The sequence below is a fragment of the Buteo buteo genome, chromosome 16 (assembly GCF_964188355.1).
Source record: "Buteo buteo chromosome 16, bButBut1.hap1.1, whole genome shotgun sequence".
Taxonomy (NCBI): Eukaryota; Metazoa; Chordata; class Aves; order Accipitriformes; family Accipitridae; genus Buteo; species Buteo buteo.
Window position 1 is genome coordinate 14,726,077 of NC_134186.1, and position 12,480 is coordinate 14,738,556.

The following is a 12,480-nucleotide window of genomic DNA, read 5'->3' on the forward strand; positions in this document are numbered from 1 at the left end:
AGAGCTGTACATTTGTCATTTAATAGCAATAGTGGAGTAGCAGCTCCAGACCATACGTATATTAAATGACTTGGCAGTGAAAACTAAAGAAGCTGTGAATTGGCTCCAGCAGGAGTGGTCAGAAATATATGATACCACCACCAGCAATATATGATTACTGCATGTGTTACGGAATGGACTGTCATACGTCTCTCAGAATAGGGGACGTGATTTGACAAGCTTTAGGAATTTAGAAAATGCTCAGGTAATAGGGCAAGGCTTGTTTTCCTTTCTCAAAGGAACCTACTAGTGTCTAGCCACTGATTCGTGATCTCAGCCTCAGCTACAGCGTACATGATGGTAGACTTCAAACCATCAGTTAAATCCTGCTTCCTCCTAGGTGTTCCCAAGTCTTCTCAGTCTCAAAGAAGCACCAATAGAGAATACTTTGTCAAAGTCAAAGCAGAAGTGTACAGAACCACAGAAGTCAGGGTTCTCTAAGCAGAAGCATAAAACTGTTAACGGCATAGGCAAAACTAAAGACATCCAGAGTTCATCATTAAAACTTTGGCTGTTTTCTGTTTCTGTCAAATGAGTGACTTTATGTAGTGATTCATGTTTTTCTTCAGATGACTTTTATCTTTTACTTTTCTCTTAAGTATTATCAATAACATTTTTATTTTAATTTTTCACAACCCACTTAAGAATCCAGTGTTCATAACTTCTGTGGCTCATGCATAGTTACACAAAAGCAACTGTGTATGTTCATGTTTCAGATCAGTGCTGATTGGATTTACTGTAGTGAGCTCAAGTACTATTCATGACAACTAGTTATGCTCTCTTAACCAGAATATCTTCTCACTAGGGTAAATAACCTAAGGCCAGGCTCCGTGCTACAATAGTAAGACTCTCTGTTCCTAAACTGACGTAGACATACCCTTAAGGTTCCTATGACTGTGCTTCAATGAGCGCTTTAAACCCCGTATAAGCTGGAACAGCAACTCAATCAAGCCCAGCCTCCCTTTGTCCAGCTATCTTGTTCCTACCCTTGTGCCATCTCCCACATGCCCACACAAGTGTTTATGTGACTGTGTGGTAAGCCAAAGGGGGAAACTGATCAATCCATCTGAAAATTAATCCAGCATGAGAAAGAAAAAAGAATTAACTAGGTCACTTCCCCATTCTAGTTCACTGTGAAGCTATGCAAAAGCTTTGTCAACCAAAGAGGAAAGTGGCACAACCACAGAGCACTTTTAACATCCAGAGACTGACAGTTATAGGGACTTAGGAGTGTAGATGATGACAGAAACTGCTTCCAGATTTTTTGTGCCTGGTTCCTTAGAAAGAGAGAAATTTGTTCTTTTTTTCCCACCTCTCTTAAACTCAGCCAGCCATGTGTTTAAGGGAAGGTTGTGGAAGCTAACACTTCTGCTCCCGGACCTTTTGAAGACATTTGCTTAGCCCTGTGCCAGCTGGCTTATGTAATGGCTGAAAGGGTAAGGCCAGTTCCCTGAGCTCCATGTTATTATTTGGTACCTTTAGAAATCAGGCAGAAGGATGTCACTTTGAACACACAAAATCAGAAGCACACAGTGCTACTTGGCACTCAGAAAAGGTAATGGCATATTTGCTATATTCACAGCCACGCTGAGACAGAGAGAGAATTGGAATTTGTGTCTCAAAAAGCCCTGGACTGCAGCTAGATACAATTCCCACCTTCCTTAGTGTCTCTGAATTCCTCACTGTGTCTAAGAGAAGAGTAGAATTGACAGGAAACTGATATGAATCTGTCTGTCAGAGGAGATAGAAAAATAAGCTCCCATCTCTCTCCCTCATCTATCTATCTGAGACAGAGATACTGCTCCTGGCTCTCTGTCTGTCAAATACATTATGAAAGCAATTATGTCACAAGCACAGCTCTGGCTTTGCTGAATGAATCTGTCAGGAGGGAACAGACTGCTTGGAGTGTTTTGCACATAGCTCTTGGCACTAAAAGAGCAGAATACTTGGGGGGAAGGAATGTTGAGTTTTTTTAAGGCAGTTTACTGAAGTGCAGACATGATATTTGAAATCCAGATTTCTGTGTTGTGTGGCTTGCCATTTGGATCTCCTGTTCCATTTAGCTTTGATTTACTCATCTCATTCTTAAATAGAAGACAAGGTTTCAATATCAATTTACAGCCAAAAGTTCTTTTAAAACGTTGTGGTGTTTGTCTTAACTGGATTGCAGAAAGGAGAAGAAGTCAGAAACCTGAAACATTACTGGTACACGTCTTGGCCAGACCAGAAGACACCAGATCAAGCCCCTCCTCTGTTACAGCTAGTACTGGAAGTGGAAGAGGCCATGCAGAGTGCAGAAGAGAAGAATGCCCCAGTGATTGTTCACTGCAGGTAAATAAATGTTGTATCTGACTTCTGAGGGCTTCTTCACGTACAGTGGCATAGTGCAGATACTGTCATATTGGCCATCAGTCAGATGTGGGAGATCTTGCCCAACTGCTTCTGAAATATGCTTGGAGCTTCTAAAATTTAATGACAATAATTTTTTATTACCAAGTGTTGCATTTGGATACAGACTGACCTGAACACAGAAGTTGGTGGTGGCTCAGTTACTTGTAAGAACAGTCTTGTTTCATTTGCCTTACCAGTAATATGTGCCTTTAATGATCTTAGAAGGGCTAGGTTACCAAAGATTTACATACTGTGAGTGAAATTCAGTAGGAAGACACATGCAAGCAGAAAAATGAGAACATTCAAGTTTAAGCCTCAAAACCCCCTGTTTTGTAAATCCATTCTTTGATTTTAAAAAATCCCCATTAGGCCAAAGACAATAATTTAGGTATAATACATAAAACAAATGAAACAGTGGCAAAGCTGATTGCAGCAAGTACTAATCAACAGACAGGAAATGTATGCAATTGATAGTAAAACTGAAGCATCTGTGAAAAGCCCCTGGCAAAGATGAAAACTTCTTATATGGAAGAAGCAAAACCTTTACAGTGGTGTGTAGCCTGATGAGAAAATTGTAATTATCAATCAGAGAGCAGAAAAAATAGATGAAGATAGATACTTCTGTCTTCAGAAGGAAGTAGGATGATGTATTTACCACTTGTAGACATGATGAAGTATGTTCTTTTGCACCGTTAACTCAGGGGTGTGTTAAGCAACAACTACTAACCATTATTAAATCGGCTATACTGGATGATTATCACCAAAGAGTCTTTAAGAAAATTGGCCCGCAGGCTCTAAACTATTGAAGTTTAGTATAGCTGAATTCTAGTTCTTGGAAAATTCGAGAAGTTCCAGAGGTCTAAAAGCAAATCCTGTTTTGCCAGTATTTAGAAAGGTTAAATGTGATTACTTGAAAACTACAAGTTCTCAAAACAGTTATTCCAGGGAAATAGCGGAAAGCCTGATAAGTGATGCAGTAATCTTGCAAGGGTAATCTTCCATAATTTTAATAAAATACACTTTGCCAAATTGATCTTTGGGATTTTTGTAAGGAATTTTACTTAGTTTTGCATAACATTTTCTAGGAAGTGGCAGATGGTTGCTATCCAAAAGCTGTAGTAAACGGGTTATTATCATGCAATGGGAATGTTTTTTAAGAGACTCTTGGCATGAATGGTTGGTAGCCCAGTGTCATCAAAGATCCACCTATAAGCTAATATGGAGTAATCTCTAGTAAAATGTTCGTATGATACCACATGTCCAGTTTTTCTGCCTGTGTTTTAAAACAGATTTTGACAAATTGGGGAGAGTTCAGAGAAAAATAAGAAATGGGTTGTAAGAAGGTCCCCTTTGTCCTTGGAAATCTGTGACTCTCTAAGAGCTCCTTGAAGTATTATGGTATTTGCTGCAGGTAAAGATTCTGGTCACCATGTCACTCTTGCTTTGCATACTTGTTTTGTCCTCTTGTATGGTGTCATCCCCATGACACGGTAATAATCTGGGGGGAAATGGGGCATTTTCAATTGAAATAACTACTAAGAGACATGGTGATAGGATTATAAAGTATTTTCTGTGGTAACCATGGGCCAGAGCCCTTTCAGATTATTCTCAGTTGCAGTCACTTTACCTGAAGAAGGAATTTAATACGTTGCCTCTATTTGAGAGTGGTATATACAGCAAGCCATTAGCCGAGGCCTGTGTTACACTGAGTACTGTAACTCCTTTGACCTTTGTGGGAGATCCTCAGTAGAACATCATCACTGTGGTTTTGGCCTTCAGTGATGTAAAATAATGCACCTTTAAGAAAAAATAGATACAAAATGCTGCTCTTAAAAGCAGCTTCATGTTAAAGGCAGGCTAGCACTCCTATTAAGGTGCTGTGGATAATGCGCCGCTCTTGAGACCCCTGTCCTGGGACAAGTGCTGTCTCAGTGCTGTTTGCTTTATCTAAAAATGGGTGTTGTTCCCTCCCTTTGCAAAACACTCTGAGGTTTATGGATAGGAAACAGTACACAAGAGCTGTGTACAGCGGCCTATTTGGTTATGGCATCAACTGGAAGATGAAGGGCCTTTTTTTTCCTTTTTTTTCCTTTTTTTTCCTTTTTTTTCCTTTTTTTCCTTTTTTTCCTTTTTTTCCTTTTTTTCCTTTTTTTCCTTTTTTCCTTTTTTCCCTTTTTTCCTTTTTTCCCTTTTTTCCTTTTTTCCCTTTATTCCCTTTTTCCCTTTATTCCCTTTTTCCCTTTATTCCCTTTTTCCCTTTATTCCCTTTTTCCCTTTTTCCTCTCTTCTCTCTTCTCTCTTCTCTTTTTTTTCTTTTTTTTAAACCATAGATGCACATCCATATGCAGCAAAGAGTCCTCTGAAACCCTGAAATATTTTAAGTCTCAATGAAAAAACTAGATATAGTAAAGAAAAGAGAAGTCAGGACATGAGGTACAAAGAGCTTCAGGAACAAAAATTTTAAGTCGGGTAGGTACCTCCATCAGAATTATTTGAAGACTGAGATGAGTTCTTCGTGAGTAAGACCATCCCCCAAACTTCCATTGAATTGCCTTGATCATTCTGTAATAGAAGTTAAAACAATTCCAATGTAGCTATTTCCCCAACAAGCATAAACTCAGAGTGAAAAAAAACCTGTCTATACAGTCAAAGAAACAGCATTAGGACTTTTTGAGCAGCAGATAACTGCAAACTCCATTGTTATTTATACATTTGTTGCCAGTGTTTTTGTATTGCAACTTAAGCACAAATTAAATGGAAGCAGGATTTCTTGCAGTTGTGTCAAGTAATTATTCCTGAGTATGCTCACGTAATTATTTAACACATAAGAAGGGCTGTCAGCTTTTGCTATTGGTTTTTTATTAGGTGATAAGAATTCACAGCTTCGATAGCACTGTGCCTTTGAGAATAAGATCAATTCTGGTCATTAAGCAAGGACTGAATTGGATACAAAGGAAAGACAAAGAAATCTCTTTGATAGTAAATTTGTTGTATCCTGCACTAATTCAGAGAATTACTAGATCAGCAAATGGCATCATGCTTACCATGCTGCTGTTAGCTCTAATTATTTAAACAAGGGGGTTTTTTTACTGTACCTGTGAATGAAAATAGCTTTCAAAGAAGCTATTAAGATTGAGAATCTCAAAGCAAAGGTTGCCTTGAAAGCAAGGGTTGCCGTCAAACCAAGCCTAAATAAGAAATACTGTTTAACTGCTTATTTTCAGTGGTTCAGTGACAGGTTCAATTACATATTGGGTCAGGTGGTGGTACCTAATAGTCCATTTTTAACACTGTAAGTGCAATGTTCACCCTTTTGCTGTGAGTGGCTCACACTTAATTGAGTTGTCCCATTGAAGTTAGTATTTTTTCCTAGTTATGGCTTTATATTCACAAGCACTCACCTGGCAAAGGTTGGAGGGAGGAAAGGGATAATGGGGTTTGATTGCTGGTTTAATGGCGCTCATTTAACAAGAAAGTTCCAAAGCCATTCTAACATCTCCACTGCCTCTCTCTGCTTTTCCTTCCCTTAGTGCAGGCATCGGGAGGACTGGCTGCTTTATCGCAACTAGTGTCTGCTGTAAACAGCTGAAGAACGAGGGCATAGTTGACATATTGCGAACAGCCTGCCAGTTACGGTTAGACAGGTAAGAAAGCCTGTTTCCTTTCCAGAAAAAAATTTTTAAAAAAGTAATCTTTCCCTTTATTTAAGGAGAAACAAATGGGAAGAGGGAGGAACACAGGCAAATGGAGGCTAATAGAGAACGTTCCTTGAAGGAAGTTGTCATGTTCTAAGCAGTTCTGACTTGTAACCTTTGCCTATTTTATGAGCAGTAAACCTTAATGAACGGCCCTAGAACTGGGCTAGATTCACACTTGGCATCAAAATCTGCATAGATGCACAGCTCCATGCAGCAAGGGATGATATTTCACCAGCTGAGGAGTTGGCCCCATGTTCATACAGAAGCAAAGGCTCAAAGGTCTGCTGTATTTAAGTTCAGGGCCACAGATCAGCATTTTGCTCCCAGGAGGAGTAAAGAAAACTTTCCTTGCATACTTGGTGCTCTCAGCACTGGTGGGAGGGCATGGCTGCTTGGGACATTGTGGAGAGATGGAGAGTATGCACAGTATGGAGTGTTTGCAGACATATGAAAGGAGCTGTGAAAATGTCCACAAATTCAATGGTTTCCAGTTAAACATTTCTTAACGCACCACCTTGAGTTTGATTATGAAGTAAACAGACTTGAATTTTGTACCAGAGATGTTATTTTTCCTCTCCCACTGGTTTCAAGTGCCATCAAAACACGTCTCAGTGCTCTCACTAATGATAATGATAAATGTAGTCGGGGGAAGAGATGTCACGAAAAACATATGAAAGATTTTTCTGAGGAAAAAAAAGAACCTCAACCCCACGCTGAACTTCATTTCAGAGGAGAAATTATGCTCAGTGGGAGGCAGAAAATGAAATGCTTGCTGCCCTGCTGAGGCTCTGATAGACAGGGACCTGCAGGAGCTTGGGGGTTTGGCTATTTCAGTGGATTTCAGACCAGACAAGGAAAGGCTTTTTGAGAAAAAGGAAACCAGAATATGAATAGTGAGTGCTGATTATCCATGGCCGAGTGAAATATCTGGCTGGATCTGAAATATCTGGTCTCTGTAACTAATGTTACACAGGAAAATAGCCATACAAATGAAGGTTGAAGGCGCCTGCTTACAAATGTGCGTGATACAGAAGGCCAATTAAAAATACTAGCTTTGCAGGGAGATGGGAACTGGCAGTCATTTGCAGAGGCTAAGGAATGGAGATCACACTTAAAGGGATGCCATGGAGGCAAAGGAGGACTACAGGGACCTCCATAGCTGCCATGTACCTCTTAGGAGTGGGATGGGATAGGAAGAAGCCATTTAAATGTCATGGGATAAAATACTCAAGATGGAAAGCAGTCAAATCACCATCCTTGCTACAGAAGAGCATGGTTTCTTCAAGGACTGAAAAATGGGCATTGTAGTCTCTTGGAAGTGATGCTGCCGTCCACTGTCATTTTCACTAAACCCTCACAAAAGCTCTGGGTGACTTCAAAAGCAGCATGAGAGGATAAGACAGTGTCTAAGCAGCTATAGGAAGGAAGACCGTCTCTGTCTTCTGTCTGGTGGTTACCGGCTAGAGAAAATATGGTGGGTGGGAAGGAGTCAACAGGGACTTAGGGAAGGAGGGTTGGATGCAGGCCAAAACAGACATGTAAAGGTATGCACCTCAGTGCTTCACAACAGTGGAGGTGTTGGCATTAGCCCTGAGAACCACCTTTGAGGTTGCTGTGGGGGTGCAGGGAACAACTGTTTCTTTCCCTTCATTCCCTCACAGATCCCTTGGAAAAATTCTGCGCACTGGGCTTTGCACCAGTGGCCAACAGTTGGTCCTAAAATAACCTAGTATGACTAAGGAGAGGAAGTGATCATTCATGCAACCTTCCTACAGTGCTGAGAGACGTTTGCTGTCCTTTCCCACAATGCAACTCAGATTTGGAAGGTTTCTGTGGCAAACGGGTGAAAACATAATTTCTCTATTCTGTGTCAAAGCCTGGACAGCAAGAACATGTCATGGTATGCATGTGTGTGGGAAGGGGAGGAAGCCACCACATAGCAGGGAACCAGATAAAAAGGAAAATTATTTCCTGTGGTCTGAAACTCGATGGCCACCCTTGTGCTTCTGTTGCTACAACTTCGGGGTACAAACTCACTGTTAATGGAATTTTGTGGGGAGTAATTGCCAGATAAGTCTAATGTTCCTTGTGTGTCATGGACTGACATAAATATATTTCAATATTGTGTGCAGCCCAGGAGGACTCAGAAACAGATCAACTGTGAGCTTGTATTAAGTAGAGCAGGTGGGGAGGGAGATGCATAGCTAGGAAATAGTCTCTTTAGAAACACAGTGTGTGCTTCCCACCTTTGCTTATTGATGAGAGCATGGGTCCCTGCCCTTCCTTGCTCATTGTTAAGTGTTATTTCAAGCAGCCACTTAACAAAATAAAGGAGGTGGTTGTCTTGCCCACTCATCTACCCCTTACTGGTATGGTTACTGTGTGACCCGCGTGTCTTAAGCTGGACCCCATAGAAGAGGGCAGTCCCCAAGGAGGGTGCAGCAGTCTGCTATCCATTTGGCTCAGAGGAAGCAACTTTCCATTAATTTACTCTGGTTAAGGTTTTCGAGGGAATGCACCACATATGCTCTTCCTCAGACTGACACAGTCTGGTTGGCTCTGGCCACCCATGGGTTCCCATGTTCCTCAACCCCACTTGTCGTTTCAGCCTCCTTTTGGCACTGCGTTCCCGGGATCTGTGCACCAGCACCAATGCTGGCACAATTCTGCATACACCTTCTGTGAATTTGAGCCATGGGTTTAATTATTTTCATAACGGATTATCAAGAGATTGTATCACTGTTGATGAGGTACTCTTAGCAGAATTTTAAATGTTAGTAAAATCTGCTTAAAATGGACAACTTCGTTCTTGTTCTTTTTGTTCATTTCTGTCTCCCACTGTAGTACTCGTGTTGATTAATATGCTACTTGCAGTGGTAACACAGGCTAATGATACATGGAAAAGCAAACTGTTTCTGCTCCTGCTTGCATTTCCTTTCAGGTTTGCAGTTTTAAAGAAAACAGTAAAAGCTGAAATAAAAGCTGAACCAAAACAGATTTCTGTGCTGGGAGTCTTTTACTGATCAAGGTGTGCATGGCAGTCAATTCAGTTACAAATCTGAGTTGTCTTTTGTTAAAGTTCAATCATCTGTTCCAAAATGCTGCTGGCCATCCCCTGGTTCCCTGGCGAACTTGCCAAAAGCGCAATGTGGGATGGTACAGAGACGTTTTCCAGAATGGAAAAGTTGTGTGCTACATCAGTTGTCTGGGCTGGCCCTCTGTAGTCCTGAATCCAGTCCCTAGCGCAGCTGTGAAGTCTTGGAGAAGCTGTTTCCCCCTTTATTCCCCCTACTCCAATCTATCTGTCTAGAGCTTTGGGGTGGGGATTGCTTTTCATGGTGTTAAAATGTACCGGAGTATAGGTGCTCTGGTAATACGGATGTAATTGATGATGGTGTTGCCTTACTGGATGAGGGTCTCTGCCAAGAAAAATGAAGGTAAATCCCATTTCTGTTCTGACTACCTTCTGTTCCTTGGTTAGCAGAGACTTTCAAAATGGAGCTCGAGGTCAGACTATGAGCTGGTTGCAATCAATGGGCACTTTTCACTCATTTCAGGAAGCTTTGGAATAGACCTTTTGTGTGTAACACAAGCTTCATGTTAGCTGTGCCATTTCCTCACATGTTGGCATGTAATAAGGCTGCTGTTTCCCTCCCCTTTTTTTCTTTCCTTTTCAGGGGAGGAATGATCCAGACTTGTGAACAGTATCAATTTGTCCATCATGTCATGAGCTTGTACGGAAAACAGCTTTCTAGAGCAGCAGAAGAATAAGTGTTCATGATAATTCCTAAAGGCTAAACCAAGAGAACTTTTGACTGCATTCAGATATATTTCAGATCTGATAAGAGACACATGGTAACCTGGCTGTCTTAGCCGGAAGGAAAGATATATTATTTTACTTTGATATTGCTTTTATGCTCTTGTTTGCATTGACATTTAAGAGCTGAGGTATGCCTTGTCTTAAACATACGTGACAGGACATAATCTTCACCAAAAAAGGCTTATTTATACTGTAAATAAGAATAGTAGCTTCATTTGTTACAAAAGCAAGAAAAAAAACCAGAAAAAAATCCACTGTCTTCAGTTTGCTATTTTTAAAAAATCATTGCTAATATATCCAAATACAGTGTGAAACTTTTTGAATTGTCATGCTGAAATGTGCCGTATGTTGACAAAGCTTGAAAGTAACTTTTTGCCTCTTTCTGATTGTTTTTACATATAAAATTACCGAATACTGTGTATATCGTAAACCTTCTGAGCCTCTGCGTTGAAAGATTTAAGTAGATTCACATTGAAATTATGTTTCACACGTCATGTTTGCTTGGTTTTGTTTTGTTTTTTCTAAAGCAGTCCACCACCAGTGTTATCAGAACTAAGGGGAAAAAAATATTTCAATGATGTGGGTAAAATTCTTGCCTCTTGTTCTCACCAGCAATGTACCCCAGTATCATGACAGCGGGGTGAATCTGACGTGAATAGTAGAAGTTAATTTGAACATAAATTCTTCACACTTTACCTTTTCTTTTTCAGTATTTTGGCATCTCGGCCTGCAATCAGATTTGATTTTTGCAAATAGTTTCTCTTTTGACATGGTCAGACCACAATCCAAACACAATTTCCCCTGAAATTTGAGGTTTGAGATCAGGTGAGGAATTTTGTGAGTTGGATTCATCTTTATTAAATATGTAATAATAAAATCACTTGTATTCTATGAATTTAAACTTGTTTCAAAGCTTTGACAGTGACCGGGTGCCCGGTGCTCATTAAAATTAACACAAATCCTGTAGACAACTTTAAAAAAAATCAGTCTGAATGTGTTGACTGCTTTTTGATAAATTTGCCCTCCAACCAAATTTAGACAATCATTAGTCCATTCTAATTACTAGTCCAGGCAGCAGTCTTTCCTTTTCAATAATACAGACTGCTGCCCATGCTTTTCTTATTAGACCTCAATCAGGCTGGGAAGACTGTAGTTTATGTTTAATGCTTAAAGGTAAGCATGTGTTTAAGTGCTTTATTGAGCAGAGAAAAATGGAGGTACACATGACCCTTAACATGAAAGATGAGTGTTTTGTGAATAGAAGCTGTAATGATCTACTGAAAATATTTTTGCTTCTCTTTATTTGTAACAATAACCAAAACCTACTGCTTTTATTAGTGCAGGAGATTCTGAGAATTTACTGCACTTCCTAATGAGGAGAAGGTAAAGCAGCTCTCAGAACAATAAGGGCTGATCCTGCTCCCACTGAGGTTTTGCCATTGACGTCAGTAGGTGCGGGGTAGGGCCTGAAATGTTATGCCTACAACTTCATCACTGTGGGGAAAGTTTCCCAATATTTCAGTACACATCCTTTGTGTTTATTCTGTATCCATGAGCCTGTAAAAATCCTGTCAGCAGGGTTTGCATGAATGTGTGGCAAAATGTGTTATCTTTAAACCACTTGATTTTATTGCTGTATTTAAAATATTTCCTTCAGTGAGAAGCTAGCAGGAAGAACTGGCATTCTTTTTAAAAATACTGGTGGTAGTCATTAAATAGAGCAATAAACTTAAGCTTTTGAGCATAACATGACTGTTAGTTTTATGTAAACCTTGCTAGCTATATTCTCCCCACTGCTACTGATTCTTTCAAACTGGTAACACTATTCCATTTAAGCATACCTTAGAAATAACAAAAGCACCACTGATGTTCTGAACAACATTGTAAGTGGAACTCCCTATAAATGTTTTCAGCTGTTCAGTGCCCTTCAGTGTCAAAACTGACGAAGTGAATAAAATTACTTGTTCTGTCATCAGCTTCCTGTGCATCTACTAAAGAATATTTGTTCATGATTGATTGGAGTCTGCATAAAGGAGCGAAGTTCAATGTATAAGTTGCCTCCTGTACGAGGAGACTTTCTAGAGCAGAATTGCTTTATGGCAAACAATGTATAAAGGGCTCCAAGATAGTGACTTGGAGGACCTTGTGCAGATCTTCAGCACGTATTAGTTGGCAGTGCTTCACTGACTTGAGTAGAAGTGAACAATTTATACTGATGAAGGAAGTCTAGCCTGCTGTCCACTCCCATTCTACATATGTGGAATGTCCTGAGAGAATGGCTATTGATAAAATCAGGCTGTTTTGCATCAGTTCACTAGTACAAAGCAAATGTCAGCCCAGTTGTAGTCTGGTTACAAGGGCTGCGCTGCTGCCATCTCACATCAGGCAAGAGCATGCCACTTGGTCAAGACCAAAATATTCAAATGAATCTTGAAGTGTTATTCTAACAGATTTGGAGCTAATCCTCCTATTTACTCTTTGGCCTTAGCATAATTAACATATTTCTTTCTATCTCTTTCTTTCTCTCCCTCT

The 12,480-nt window shown here is 40.1% G+C and overlaps 1 protein-coding gene across 1 annotated transcript in view; it reads left to right on the plus strand.

Annotated features, from left to right (window-relative positions):
- Nucleotides 1-10,479, plus strand: part of PTPN5 (protein tyrosine phosphatase non-receptor type 5) — a 36,504-nt gene extending 26,025 nt beyond the window's left edge. The window contains exons 10-12 of the mRNA XM_075047059.1: nucleotides 2,210-2,370; nucleotides 5,961-6,074; nucleotides 9,806-10,479. Of these exons, the coding sequence (XP_074903160.1) occupies nucleotides 2,210-2,370; nucleotides 5,961-6,074; nucleotides 9,806-9,899 (369 nt within the window). The 3' untranslated portion in view covers nucleotides 9,900-10,479. The remainder of the gene's footprint in view (nucleotides 1-2,209; nucleotides 2,371-5,960; nucleotides 6,075-9,805) is intronic.
- Nucleotides 10,480-12,480: the final 2,001 nt, after the last annotated feature.